At 41.8% G+C, this 13,823-nt stretch overlaps 1 protein-coding gene across 2 annotated transcripts in view; it reads left to right on the top strand.

Annotated features, from left to right (window-relative positions):
- arnt2 (aryl-hydrocarbon receptor nuclear translocator 2) overlaps positions 1-13,823 on the top strand; it is a 63,751-nt gene that overhangs the window by 30,464 nt on the left and 19,464 nt on the right. For both annotated transcript variants that reach the window (XM_005742856.2, XM_005742857.2), the window contains exons 7-10: positions 2,728-2,793; positions 3,213-3,298; positions 8,793-8,869; positions 12,896-13,030. In XM_005742856.2, the coding sequence (XP_005742913.1) occupies positions 2,728-2,793; positions 3,213-3,298; positions 8,793-8,869; positions 12,896-13,030 (364 nt within the window). The remainder of the gene's footprint in view (positions 1-2,727; positions 2,794-3,212; positions 3,299-8,792; positions 8,870-12,895; positions 13,031-13,823) is intronic.

The following is a 13,823-nucleotide window of genomic DNA, read 5'->3' as shown; positions in this document are numbered from 1 at the left end:
GGAAACGTAAAATGATTGGCTAGAAGTGTATCACAGCTCAGGAAAATAAAGCACCGAAATGTGCGCTGCTTTTCGGTCTGGTTACTACCGTTTATGTCAGAACCGGTGCCATGATGACACCGGTACCCATCCCTAATTAAGATACAGTGGGTTTAAATCAAGTCTTGGAAGTGTGAGTATATTTTGTCGATAAGGTATTTTACAGTGATGACTTCTGTAACATTAGATTTGTACCTAGTCAGCTGTGAAAGTGCACTCACCAGGCTTCTAAATGCCACGAAAGAAAAATCCAATATATGGCTCATACCTGATTTTTAAATGACCTTTTTCACACCACATATGCTCAGGCTATATGCCTTTTTATCCTTAAGTAAAATTACTAGAAATGTTGTCTCACAGTTTTCTTACCAGGTGGCTGATGTTCTGTATGCAGCTCATTAGGATTTCCCTCTGTGTATATTCTCTCCACGCCATCGCTTCAGACCCTTTGCAAATCCAGTTTGTTTCTAAATTTGTCTTTTTCTCTGTGTCAGGATGTGACTCGGTTTGCCCCACAGCCCTCATTACCCTTTGGCAGAAATGACATGAAAGCAGCACTGACCCCTTTGAGAGCTTAGAAAAGCCTCACCTTTTCCATTTTTTCCCCTAACATGCTGTTTTTGTTATTGCCAGAGTGTGCTCTTAGCTTGTTTGGTCTGGAGCTGTCACAAAGGCCTGAGAGTTGCACGGAGCTCAGTGTGTTATATTCTCAGAAATCTGTCGACTTTTTTCCTGTTGCTATTCTGGCTCTTCATAATGCAAACAGCATGCTGGAAACACTGAAATGCATCCCCTCTGTGACACATGCAGAAACAGCACTAAAGGAGAACGCAGCATGATCACCAGGCTAACATTTCTGTGGAGCCTTTATTAGATTGAGTCTCGTTTATGTAACGTTCATCTGCAGAACTAACCTATGGAGAGAAATTTGCCTCAGAAGTGCTGCAAATGTGTGTGAGATGATGTAAAGCATGAACTTTACAAACGTGTACAATAATTTGTAGGTAACTTTTAAAGGCTAATGAAGTTGTGCTTCAATCCACACAGAAATATGAAGCAATGTGACGACACGTAAAACTGTTTAACAAACTATTTTCCATCCAAAGCTGAATAAATACACACAAATCTTAGTTTACACTTGTGGATCATATCTTACACATTTGCAACACCTTTGAGGCAGATATCGATTTAGTTATTAAATGGTAGCAGTGTCATCTTCATTATGTCCATTAGGTCGTCTACTGATTGGACGCTGGCGGTTCGATCCCTAACTTGGACAATATACTAACCCCAAGTTGCTCTCCGATACATTGGAGTATGAATGTGTGTAGATATTGGAGAACACCTTAGGAAAGCATAGGAAAAAGTGCTTGTATGAATAAGTCTAAAAAGGTGACTGAAGCTGCTATTGGTCGCTTCACTCTTGCTCTCTGCTGTGCCTTCATCGCTCAGATGCAGTCAATCCGCTGCACTATATTAGCTGCACTGTATAAAGCCGCTCCTAAACGATAGGTGTCGCCAATCAGACAATATCGTGCCATACGAAGAAGTTAACGCTGAAAGCCAAGTGGGTCTTTTCACAAAATCAAGTTTGCAACATCTCTTTTTGTGTGTCAGTGTAGGATTACTGTTAAAGTGGCGGTAAAAACTGGCACGATAGTACGCTCGTGTCTGCAACCCAGCTGCATCGGCCGCGGCACAAAGCACCAAGTTATGAAATTTAAGATGTGCACGACCGGCCGATGCACCACAAAGATTGTCTTGTGACGCAGAATGTGATGTGAAAATCATTTTGAGACGCAAGCCACGTGGCGAGCATAAAAACCACTGGACTGAAGGCATATTGTATACCGCAGTGGTCCCCAACCCCCGGGCCTCGGACCGGTACCGGTCCGTGAAAATATTGTCGTGCATAAACCGGTCCGTGGCGCAAAAAAAGGTTGGGGACGCTGGTATGCAGGGCTTTGAGGGACAGTAAAAACTCCCTATATAAGAATCAGTCCATTTACCGTGCACTGTTTTGTTTTGTTTTCGTCCTTCTTCTTCTTTATTGTGCTGCTAATGTGATGTGTGAAGGCTGAAGGCAGTACCTTCCTTGGTGTGGTTGCAGGTGTTCCCCAGGGATCAGTTCTGGGCCATCAACAAGTATCAATTTCCATTTTTATGCCGATGACACTGTGATGTATTCTGTTGGTTCCACACCTCAGCTCCAACAATCCTTTGATACTGTTCAGCAAATTAGTTTGCAATGTTTCCAACACTAAATTAAATTCATTGAATTTTCCTTGGTTTGAAGATTGATTTAGTATTGAATTATAAATACTTCAGAATTTTGACTGATGACTCTTGAAAAGACTTTTGTCTTCCAATATGTGATCTGACAACATGCGTTCACAAAATCTGGTGCCAAGGGTTTGCACTCAGTTGGAGAAAAAAGTACTTACGCAGGGAATCGGCTCCACAATGAGCTACGTTTGAAGCAGCCGGTTTCTCTGAGTTTAAACAAATGCTTAATATTTTAAATAGTCAACGATCAACAAATGTTTCAATGGATGAATTATCTGACAGCTCTGTGAGTAGTGCGTACTCTGTAACTGTCTCATTTTGGCATCTGTAGTTCAAGATGTGCACACTTTGTTCTGTTGCAGTTCTGTAACACTGTTGTCTGTGTTGTGTGTTTGTGTGTAGATGTGGCAGTGCTCCTCTGGATCACATCTCCTTAAACCGCCTGGCTAACATGAGAAAGCGATACAGGTATGTTTAAGGCTTTAATGGCAGCCATGGTTGTGATCCAGGCGTAACTCCTGACTTTTCTGGGGTTGAGTGGAATATAGACACTAAGCTTTGTAGCTGTTACCAACTAAACCTTTATACAGTAAATATTTTCCTAAAAAGGAGCTTTTATTTTAACAGTCAGAGCCTTCGAGTTCTTCTTGTACTAAAGATTTAAATGCAACAGTGTAATCATATTTCCACCAAAGCAACCTGATACTCTGAGTTGTGGGTACATTTTTAAGGAACTAAAAAGTTATATCAGAAATTCTCTTCTCATTTCATCATTATGTTGTATTCATTTTTAAGTGTAAAACTTGTTTCTTTCAATGGAAAAATGAAACTGCAATGTAGCGCTGTCTGTGTTGCTAACATGTTTTGGTTTTTCCCTCCTTTGTCAGGAATGGCCTCGGGCCCTCAAAAGAAGGAGAGGCTCAGTACTCTGTGGTGCATTGCACTGGCTACATCAAAGCCTGGCCCCCTGCAGGTAAACAAGAGCGCACTCATACATATCATACTTCTACTGAGAGTTCTTGTAAGTGAGATGTGGTGGTGGCCTCTGCTGAGCTCTGGATCAAGACTTCAGTCTAGCTGTATCTCTGTATCTACAGAGTTCAAACAGTTTCTTGGTGTCTTGTGACAAAAGGCTTTTTTTCCTGTCAAGTTCATGTTCAAATACAGTCCAAAGGAAACATTACATCTTCTCAAGTCTTTGACAGCTGGAGTGGTGTTGTACTGTGTCTTTTGGCTGATGGGTTTCCCAGCGGACAGTTGGGTGTTTACAATGAGAACAAGCTTGCGTGTCTCAGCCTCCCTTTCTCACTCCCACTGTAAAAGGTTCTTATGCAGTGCTTCTCTACTTTACCTTAGCCCTCAAAGTGCTTTATACAGCATGTTATTCACCCATTCACACTCTGATGAACACATCAGGAGCCACTCAGGGTTCAGTATCTTGCCCAGGAATACTTTGGCATGCAGACTGGAAACAGGGCTGTTGGTGAATGAACAAGTGACCTTTTAATTAGCAGATGAGCTGCTCTACCTGGGTGAGTCACAGCCATAATGATACATACTCAGGAAGATGTGCTATACAGCTCAGCTGGACTGGGGGACAAAATGTTAAAATAGATTTTCTTTGATGGAAATGAGCGATGCCCAATATAAAGTCAGTACAAATCATTCTGTCTGTGTTCTGACAGACAACACAAAAGTCCAACGACAGTGAGAGTAGGACTGAGCCAATCCTGTGGTTGGCACAGAGTTAGAGCCTCTTCAGATTAAGTTGAAACACATGAAAACATGAGGATCAGCATCATGTCCACAAAGGCTTGGGTATGCTGTATGTGGCCGCAGACACGAGTGAGATGAGCAGTAGCGTTACTTATTATGGAACCCTGCAAACACATACCAAGGCTCAAAAGACATTGTTGATCAGAAGTAGTAACATTTACTTCCACCGAAACAGAAACTTTACAGCTTCAGTCAGCTCTTACTACTGATGGTGTTTTACAAACGGAAGCAGTCCCATCCTTCCACTGTTCACTGTTTACCTGTTCAAGACCTTAAAGTTCCAGATATTTTCAAATGCATAATTCTGTATGGCAAAAATTAAGAGCAACGCTGATACCACAACAGGCAACAGCTGTAAAAGACAGTCAAAAAGTAAGGCCAGTAAACCGCAAAGTAAAACCAGTTAGTGAAACCATTAAGCACAGTCAAAAATGTCAGATATACACGGCTGATTAAAGTAAATGACCCTCATTACCAACTCGGTCCATAACCATTTCTGTTAGCACTTGCCCAGTGGCAGGTGGTGGATGAACAAACAGCTGCATCTCATCTACCACACTGAATATGCAGTGAAGCTGCAGATCCATCATCAGATCCATGTTTGAGCCTTATTTATGTATTAATTGCACTGGAGCATACGTGGACCGCAACTGAGTTTTGTTTTATGTTCTCCTCGGTGTAAATGAGAACATTTCTTAACTTTGTTCTGAGGACAAAATCTTTTGAGGTTTTTTTTCTTTCACTGTGTCACGTTTTTAGTTGGTGTTGGGGCCCATTTGCAATGCTCAGTGCACAGCTCCCTGAATATCGCTTGGTGCTGTACTGCTATTGGGGTCGCAAATCCCGAAAGATCAAATATGCTGTTTGTGCTGCTGTGCTTGACTGTGGAAAAAATACCCCCACAGGTCAAAGGCTTCTCCTGTCGGAAGACAAAAAAGGTAAAACTGTCAGTTTAAAAGTGCCAAAGTGTATTTAAGTTGGTTCCACTCAACAGGATGTTATTAAGGGAGACAGCATCATGCGCTGGAGTTGAGCACTACTTGTACCTGGCCTGGTTTACGCAGGTAATAAACTCCAAAGATTGAAAAATACCAGCACTGTTGTTCACCAGTGGGTGGTGGGGCTGGTTCAGCATGCCCTGCCTCAGAGATCTTCCCCATAAAGGCAATCATATGTTCTTTCATGTCTTTCATCAAAAGACACTTGACCGCTTTGGTTCGATTGTTGAGGAGATTGCACCTAATGATGTCACGCGCTGTACTGGCACAAGATGGCACTAGACATGTTTTAAAAACTCTACTTTTAAGCACTTCTTTCTTAAATCCAAAACACACAGTGTTACTTCTGTGTCAGCTTTTGAGAGCAGGGCCCCATAGTGTGGATTGTCTATATAACATGAAGTGCTTCATGTCGCAACCTTCATTCTAACAGACAGCAAAGGGCAGGTCATCTGGTTTCAAATGAAATCAGACTGTGTCAAAGTGTGAATTTGAAAACTGTCTTTGGTGTCCTGACTGTAAACGCGTAAACACTGCTGTTATAAGTTGATGGTCTTCACTAATTTCAAGCCTTATTGAATACATCATGAAGTTAATTTTGTACATTATGTTTTCGGATGGATCTTTGTCTGAAGTGCCCACCATGTAACCCCGGCTCTCTGAAAACTGCCAAAGATGAAGGAGGAGTGTTAACCATCTCTTTGAAGATTGCTAACTGCAGCTGGGCAAGTGATGTTGTTAGCCTGTCTTTAAACTCAGCGTTCCCCTGAGAGGATCCAGTGATAGTCGTAGCTAATATCGCTAAGCTTTAATAGCAGCGGGGAAACAAAAACAGAAGGGCCTTCTCCTCAACATGACACACACACACAAAATGTAAAAATATAAAGTCTGAAAACAGAAAACCTTTGAGGTGCACGTCTTTCAGATGACTGGTCTTTACACGTACATGGCATTTACGGACCTACCGTGGAGGAGCTACCACTGGTGATGCCAGAAGGTTTGGGTCCGATGCCGAGTGAGGATTAAAAGAGAACCACTGCTCATTCCTTGCAACTAGTTTCAAAATACCAAGACGGCAAAAATGAAAGTGTTCACCTGAAGGCTGACCTGGCTGTGTCCATCTTTTATATAAACGGTTGGGTAAAGTGTTGGCAAACATTTTTCAAACTGAAGATGAACCACTTTCTTTGGACCCCCAGTTTTAAGCAAATGCCTCTTACAGATAAAATAACTGTTGCCCAGCTATTTTATCTAGGAGCTGCCTTTTTTACCATTTATTTGAACTTTTGTAAGCCAGCGGTAATTTTTAAGAGGCAAAGGAAGATTGACAAAGACACAAAAGTTTATATAGGAGTTTAAAAAAATCAATCCAGCTAAAAACAAATCTGCTTCTCCCAAATGTTGGTCGAACTCCGTGTATGATTTATATGAAATTTGTTCATAAATCAGATTTCTTACAGCTGTGTTACCGTATGTTATCATGAGGGGAAAAGCCCGTATTTACAATGTAACACGCACGTGCGTGGTATGCTGCCGTGGTCTCAGACCAGGTGTCTAAATTGATGACGTGACAAAGTAGAGCGATGAGACTGAGCAACACCAAATAAAAACAACAAAATTCCTCCCGGGGTTCTCAGGCCACACTGGAATAATTCCACATGTGTTTTGCAATCAGGGACATATGGTCTCTCTTCCTTGAGCTAAAAATACTCCTTTGGAATGTTCTGGACACAATACATCGGGTATCAAGCAACATACAGACGCTTATAAACTTCAGATGGATAACAGAGACACGCTATGAAAAATCCAGACACGCACAGTTCCAGTTTAATGAGCGTGCATTGGGTGCTGGCTGAACATTGAGAAATGTAGCCACAGATGACGATGAAGTCATCGTCTTATTTGGAACTTGGATTTTTGTCTGTCTGTGCATTTGTATTTCCTGCTGTCGTTTAGTCAAAGGTATTTTAGCTTCATCCCACAGTACAAAGTTCATTCATCAGTGACTTCTGGCAAAAATGAAAGAGGAATTGATTTAACTTCTTTATTTTTGCCTTTTTGTGGTCTAACTTCTGTTTTTAACTGGAATTATGACGTGACATGAAAGGCTTCACTTGAACAGATTGCACTCAAAACATCTCAGCCCATCCAAACATGTGGCGTTTGCAGAAATGGAAAACTATGTTTTAAAGGTCATTTTATGATTGGTTAGTTATGACTGGGGTCAAAGCATCGGAGAATATTTAAAATGTGCTGACACAGCAAAATAGTAGTGAACAATGGTAGCGCTGGCTGATCCAGGATATTATAGCGAATGCCCATAACTGGCTATCACAAAGTGCATGCATTAGAAAAGCTGAAAGGGCTTCCTTGATCCAGTCTGGGCATTTTGGGGTTCGTGGTTAATGATGGACTGGATGTCAGCCAGTAGATTACTTCTCACTGCTTGAATTTTGTCTGACGTAGCTCCTCTGCTCTTTGTATGAGGATTAAAAACCAAAGGTTTTAGTGGGTGAAACACAGTTAGCCAACCTGACAAACTATGGCTTTCCTGTCAGCTAATCTGTAATCCAGGAAACAGAGGAATACAGTCCCGTGTCTGTGTGCTTGTTTTTGAGCATATTTAGTTGGATGGTATTAAAAGCACTAAAATCAAAGAACATAACTCTCACATCAGCTCCAAATGCCCCCAGACCAGGAAGGATTTCATGATGTGCCATGTAAGGGCCACTGATCTGTAGTCGTTCAGTTCAAGTGGACACTGGTACTGGCAGAATACAGGATGCTTCCACAGTGTCGACTCAGATTGAAGATCCTGTTGAGAAGTAGACACAGTTAGGGGGGAAGCACAGTCCTCAAGCAGCTTTGAACACACCCTCTGGGCCATCAGCCTTCCCAGAGCTTAGGCTTCCTAGCTCCAGTCTCACCCATGCCTCTGTGACGTAAAAGAGGCACAGGTGTGAGAGGGGAAGTACCTGATCCATATTAGAAATGCAAGGAGGAGGAGAAGCAGTGGGACTGGGTGTGACCATATAGTCAAATCCGTTGAAGAACTGGTTGAGTCCATCAGCTCCTTAAATGGCTCTTTTCTTTTTGTTGAAGCCAGAGATGGCACAGATTCCCCATCCATCTCTAAACGTTACCCTTTTCTGGTTGAAAATTGCCTTCATGTCACTAGTTTGTTATTGTGGAAACAGCATACAGTCTTTGTGGGTATGATTGTGTGTCTACAGAGGTTCATGTCAATCTATCTGTTTCCACTAGCACGCTCAGAGCAGGCGCCCTCAGAGCTTCAGCAGCATCAGGTGTCCGTTTCCTGACTGGGAGTTTAGTTGCAGACAATCTTTGGCATTATCGTACAGTATAAGGGTGAAACCAGTTAGATCCACATTGGAGTCGGGCGATGATTCAACCATGTTTCAGTAAAACATATGAGACTGCACTCACAGTATACTAAGTCTCAACCAATATCTGCAGCACATCACTTTAAGTTGGCAGAGAGTTGACATTTCCCATGATGACTGTTGGCAGAAAGGGCTTAATGTCACCACTTCTAAGCCTTCAGAGCTAATCTGTTTCACTGAAAAATCTCTTCTCCTGAGTAAACACTTCCCACAGAAGGATCTGTCTGTGCTTGACAAAAAACACACTTTATGTTTCACACCTTGCTCTTTTCCTTTCTCTTGTGCTCAGGTATGACTATACCAGAAGAAGACACAGAGGCGGGTCAGACTGGAAAGTACTGCCTCGTGGCTATTGGAAGACTGCAGGTGTGTGGTGACACAAACAATTTAAACACTTTGATAAAATGGAAGGAATGGCTGTGTTTGTGTGTTTTTATGTATTCCATGTGGACAGAACATCTCAGTCTTTGAATACCAGTGTTTTCAGGTCCACAGGTGTATAAAATCAAGCAGCTAGCCGTAGAGTCTGCCGTTAGAAATTTTTGAAAGAATAGTTTGTTCTGAAAAGCTCACTTAATTTGAGCGAGTTATTGTAAGATGAATAGGACTCTTCCCTCCTTGATTATTCTGCAACTGTAAGTGATATTGTTGTAATGTGTTCAGAAAGTGGCAGACTATGTAAATGTGTAGCATGCATAAAATTCTCCAATGATCTGTTGAATGAATAACTGCAAGCTGTGTGCCGAGAGCTTCATCACAGGTGTGTGTTAGCACAGGGCTGTTTGATATAACCATATATATGGATGACGATATAAAAACGTCTGTCGTTTCATTTTACGCTGTCGTTTGTTTCGTGGTGTCGCAAAATAAACTGTTTACGGTAATATTTCTTCATGGTTCTGATGTTCCTTTTCTTAAAGTTCTCTCTTTCTCTTATATTTAATATAACCACACTACGGACGGACAAGCGCCTGTTTTTATGGGTTGTGGTTAGCAACAATGACGGTAACAGCATCGCGTGTCCGCTTGTTTATGTTCCACATAAACCTTTCACAATAAAGCTCAAGATCCTGTTGAGACTTTTCAAAATAAACTGAATCACGTGAAAGAGCAGATTATTTACAGATGAGAAGTAAAAAAGAGCCGCCAGGTGTTAAAAAAATAAACCTTAGACTCAAACGTTAGAACAGGCTTTCCCCCGCAGCACGCCGTGTAATACTCACAAAGAAAACGGCGCCGTTACAACTTATGTCTAAAAATGTGTCGTTTCATGCATCAGTTAAAACACTCGACTCCAGCTACATGACGCCCAGCTGGAAACACTTCATGCAAGACGAGCTGCCCGAGATTCACAGAATTTACAGAAAATGTTACATTTTTGTGATTTATATCGTTATCGGACGATAGATGTCTGATATCGGGAGATGAGGTTTTGGTCATATCGCACAGCCCTATGTTAGCATAGCTTTAGTATTTGTAACTTAGCAGTGGGAAGAGTGATCCAATGTAAAGTGAACTGGGATAGATGTACTCCTGCAGATGAGTTGATGGACTTCAGGTGTACATGTCTTACATTTACTCAGGCACAAAAACAAGAAGCAAACAGAGAGGAGAGCAGTGAGCGAGAGGAGGTATTTCCAGCGCCATGAAATATATAATTGTCTTTCGTATTCAACGAGGCAAACAATGTTGATTAGACAAATAACTTAAAATGAATGTACAGTGAAATACATTCGTTTTTTTAGGGGTTATTTTAAATTCTCATTGAATTGCCCTAGCATCCTCATTTATGGGAGATGTTTACATTGTATTTAATATTATATTGTATTGTATTGTCGAGGCGTTCCCAGGCACGCGATAGCTATATTCTCTCCACTGAGTCCCGGGTCTACTCCAGGGTCTCCTCCCGATAGGACCTCCCTGGTCTGAACACCTTACCCAGGAGGCACCTGCCTTAACTGGCTCCTTTCAATGTGGAGGAGCAACGACTCCTGAATGATTGAACTCCTCACCCTATCGCTAAGGGAGAGCCATTTCTTATCTGCAATCTTTCCCGACACTGGGCATCAATTAAATGTAAAACAATTAGATTAAACATATAGTAGATTTGGTACCGACTAGTGACAGTAGTAACAATTAGTTAAGCACATCCCTAGTATCAAACAACAGCTATGAAGAGAGACAGAATATCAGTCAGAATAAACACATTACATAGAATTTATAAATTGATTTGCATCTCACTGTGTGAAGTATTTGATCCCCAAATGAAGCATGACGAAGTACTTGGTGGAGAAACCTTTGTTGGCAAGCCCAGCAGTAAGATGTTTGCACTTGAGCTCTGACCAGTGTGACACTTTATTTAAGGTTGCTTGGATCCCAGTACTCATCATGGAGCAGCTTTCCAGCCACTCACTGCAATCTTGTTTCATTCGCTCTCGCTGTCTGCTTCTGCTCCTCAAGTTCACCTCCCTTCCAGGTTCTGCCGTCCTCCTAAAATACGGGAGGCATGATTGGCTCATGATGCCTGGCTGCCAAACAGCCTTCCCTGACACCACACCCTGAACCCAACCAGCTGAGCCACAAACCGCACCACGCCACACATTTTAGGATTGATTTGGACTCCTCTTAACAGGAACTCTTGAAGTCACTTAGATTTCTTGGCTGCCAAACGGAAGCTCAAAACTTCAGCGCCACAGATTTTCTATAGTGAGGTCTGGAAACTGGGTAGCCCACTGCTTGACATTATGGTTCTTCTTTAGCCATTCCTATGTTGCATTGGCAGTATGTTTTGGGTCATTACGACTCATCTTCAGTGTTCTGGCTGAGGGAAGGAGTTTCTCGTCCAGCGTTTTAGGGTACATGTCCCCGTTCATTGGCCCCTTAATGCAATGAAGACCTCTAGCAGAAAAACGACCCCAAAGCATCATGTTTCCCACCTCCGAGTTTGGCTGTGGGGATGGTGTTCTTTGAATCATACTCAGCATTTCTTGTCCTCCAAACATGGCAGGTCGAGTTAGAGCTAGATTTTTCTTTCATCTGACCACAGCCCTTTCTCCGAAGCCTTCTCTGATTCATGTAGATGTTCACTGGCAAACTCAAGACAGGCCTGTTCATGTGCCTTCTTGAGGCTGGGGAATTTGCAGACACCGCAACATTGTGATTCAATCCAATTTTATTTGCATAGCACGAAATCACAACAGTTGCCTCAAGACATTTTATGTTTTAAGACCTTACCATGACACATAGAAAACCCCAACATTCAAATGACCTCCTATGAACAACACTTGGTAATGTTGGGAAGGAAAACAAGAAGAAGCCTCTGGCAGAAGCAGACTCAGGGAGGGGCAGCCATCTGTCACAGCTTGTTTGTCAGTGCATCATGGAAGACACCAGCAACATGGGGATTCAGGGTCACCTGATCCAACCCTAGCTGTAGGCTTTATCAAAAGGGAAAGTTTAAATTCTAATCTTAAAAGTAGAGGGTGTCTGCCTCCAGTCTAAACTAAACGCTGGTTCCACAGCGGCCTGAAAGTTGAAGGCTCTGTCAACAGTGTTCTTAATGAATGTGGTCCCACCTGCCTTTATAATCATCCTCACCTCATGCGCCATGATTTTGATGGAGCTCTAGACTGAAGGCGATTGATGTTGGTTTTTTTTCCATTTATGAACAAGTTGCCACCTTCTCACCCATTCAAACAAGCACTTTCTATCTGCTTTTTCCTATCGAGCATTCATACGGAGAGCAACTTTGGGTTAATATTTTGCCCGAGGATATTTGGCATGCAGACTGGAGCAGCCAGGGATTTTCCCCTAAACCACCCCCAAGTTTACAGCACCTGAAATTCCCAGACGGCTTCTATCCAAATGCTAACCAGGCCCGACCCTGCTTAGCCTCCGAGATCAGACAAGCTCAGGCTTGCTCACAGTGCTATGCAGGTCTACAGTATTGTCCCCGACGTCCTTTGACGGCTCTTTGGTCTTGCCCATGGTGGTGCAGAGGAAAAGAAATCTGTGATCAAGTTTGATGTATATACATAATATTTTGATATCAGGAGTATCTGTAATTGATTTATTGTTGTGCAATGTTGATTTATTGTCATCTTTGGGGGCCAGAATCCTGGCTGTTATATTGGATCAAATACTTATTTCATGTAAATCAATTTGCAACTTTTACGCAGTGTGTTTTTTCAAAATTGTGGTTGATATTGAATCATACATATTTTGTTCTGTGTTTTCACTGAAGCACTACAAATTGCTTACAGTTTTTCTCTTTACCACTTTTGGCAGTCAGATCACCAAATAGAAGGTTGTAATAACCCCCCATCAACCTTCCTGAATCTCTTCTTCATACACCTAAATGGCGTTAAATGTGTGTGTGTGGGGCTTCCTCAGGTGACCAGCTCTCCAGTCTCAATGGATATGAATGGCCTGTCAGTTCCCACAGAGTTCCTGTCACGTCACAACTCTGATGGTGTCATCACTTTTGTGGATCCACGCTGCATCAGTGTCATTGGTTATCAGCCTCAGGTCAGACTTTGTACTATGAATGTCATGAAAAAAGACGACAGTTATGATGTTGTTAATGTGTTTTATGCAGTGCAAAATAATGCAAAATAATGCATAGTAAGTATGGAACGCCAGGACTGCCATAATGAATTAAATACACCATTAAATAATTAATTAAAATTGGAAATAATTAATTACATAAATATTTCTGACACATGTAATTCATTAATTCTTGACACATTTAAATAATTATTTAATGATTGATTTAATTCATTTTGGCACTTTTGTCCCCTTCATCTCGCTCCTTGAAATAATTTTATCTGTCAGCCTCACACATCAAACTAAGTGGGCGGGGTTAACACTGCCCATGCAGCTCAGACAACAATTTTACATGTATGATCTTAAAACAGGACACAGCCACTATACGTGCTGGCCTCATATCAAATGTGAAGGTAGAGTGAGTCTATGTTTGACGTTTTTATATCTAATCTTCCTCTCAAACATTTAAACAGCAGCGAGTCTGCAGCTGAGGGAACACAAACTCAAACTGTCCGAACAGGTTTGCTCGTTTCTTGCGTGGATTCATTTGGTGATTTATTAAATGTGTAACTGTTAATCTAATCTGCTGCTGAGTCTCTTACACTGATGAAAATGCAGATAACACAGATCACACCTGTTCAACCAATCACTTTCATTCCACTTTGATCTGGACAAACTGACGCTTCATCTCTGCTACAGTGTTGCTATATGTTTGTGTTCTTTATGCTGTAGATTTTCACGTCTCTGGAATAGTTGGCAGTAATACGGATGATTT

The sequence above is a fragment of the Pundamilia nyererei genome, unplaced genomic scaffold, assembly GCF_000239375.1.
Source record: "Pundamilia nyererei isolate P.nyererei 1_Seehausen unplaced genomic scaffold, PunNye1.0 scaffold00124, whole genome shotgun sequence".
Taxonomy (NCBI): domain Eukaryota; kingdom Metazoa; phylum Chordata; class Actinopteri; order Cichliformes; family Cichlidae; genus Pundamilia; species Pundamilia nyererei.
The sequence above is the reverse complement of the archived record's forward strand: the minus strand, read 5'-3'. Positions and strand labels throughout refer to the sequence as shown.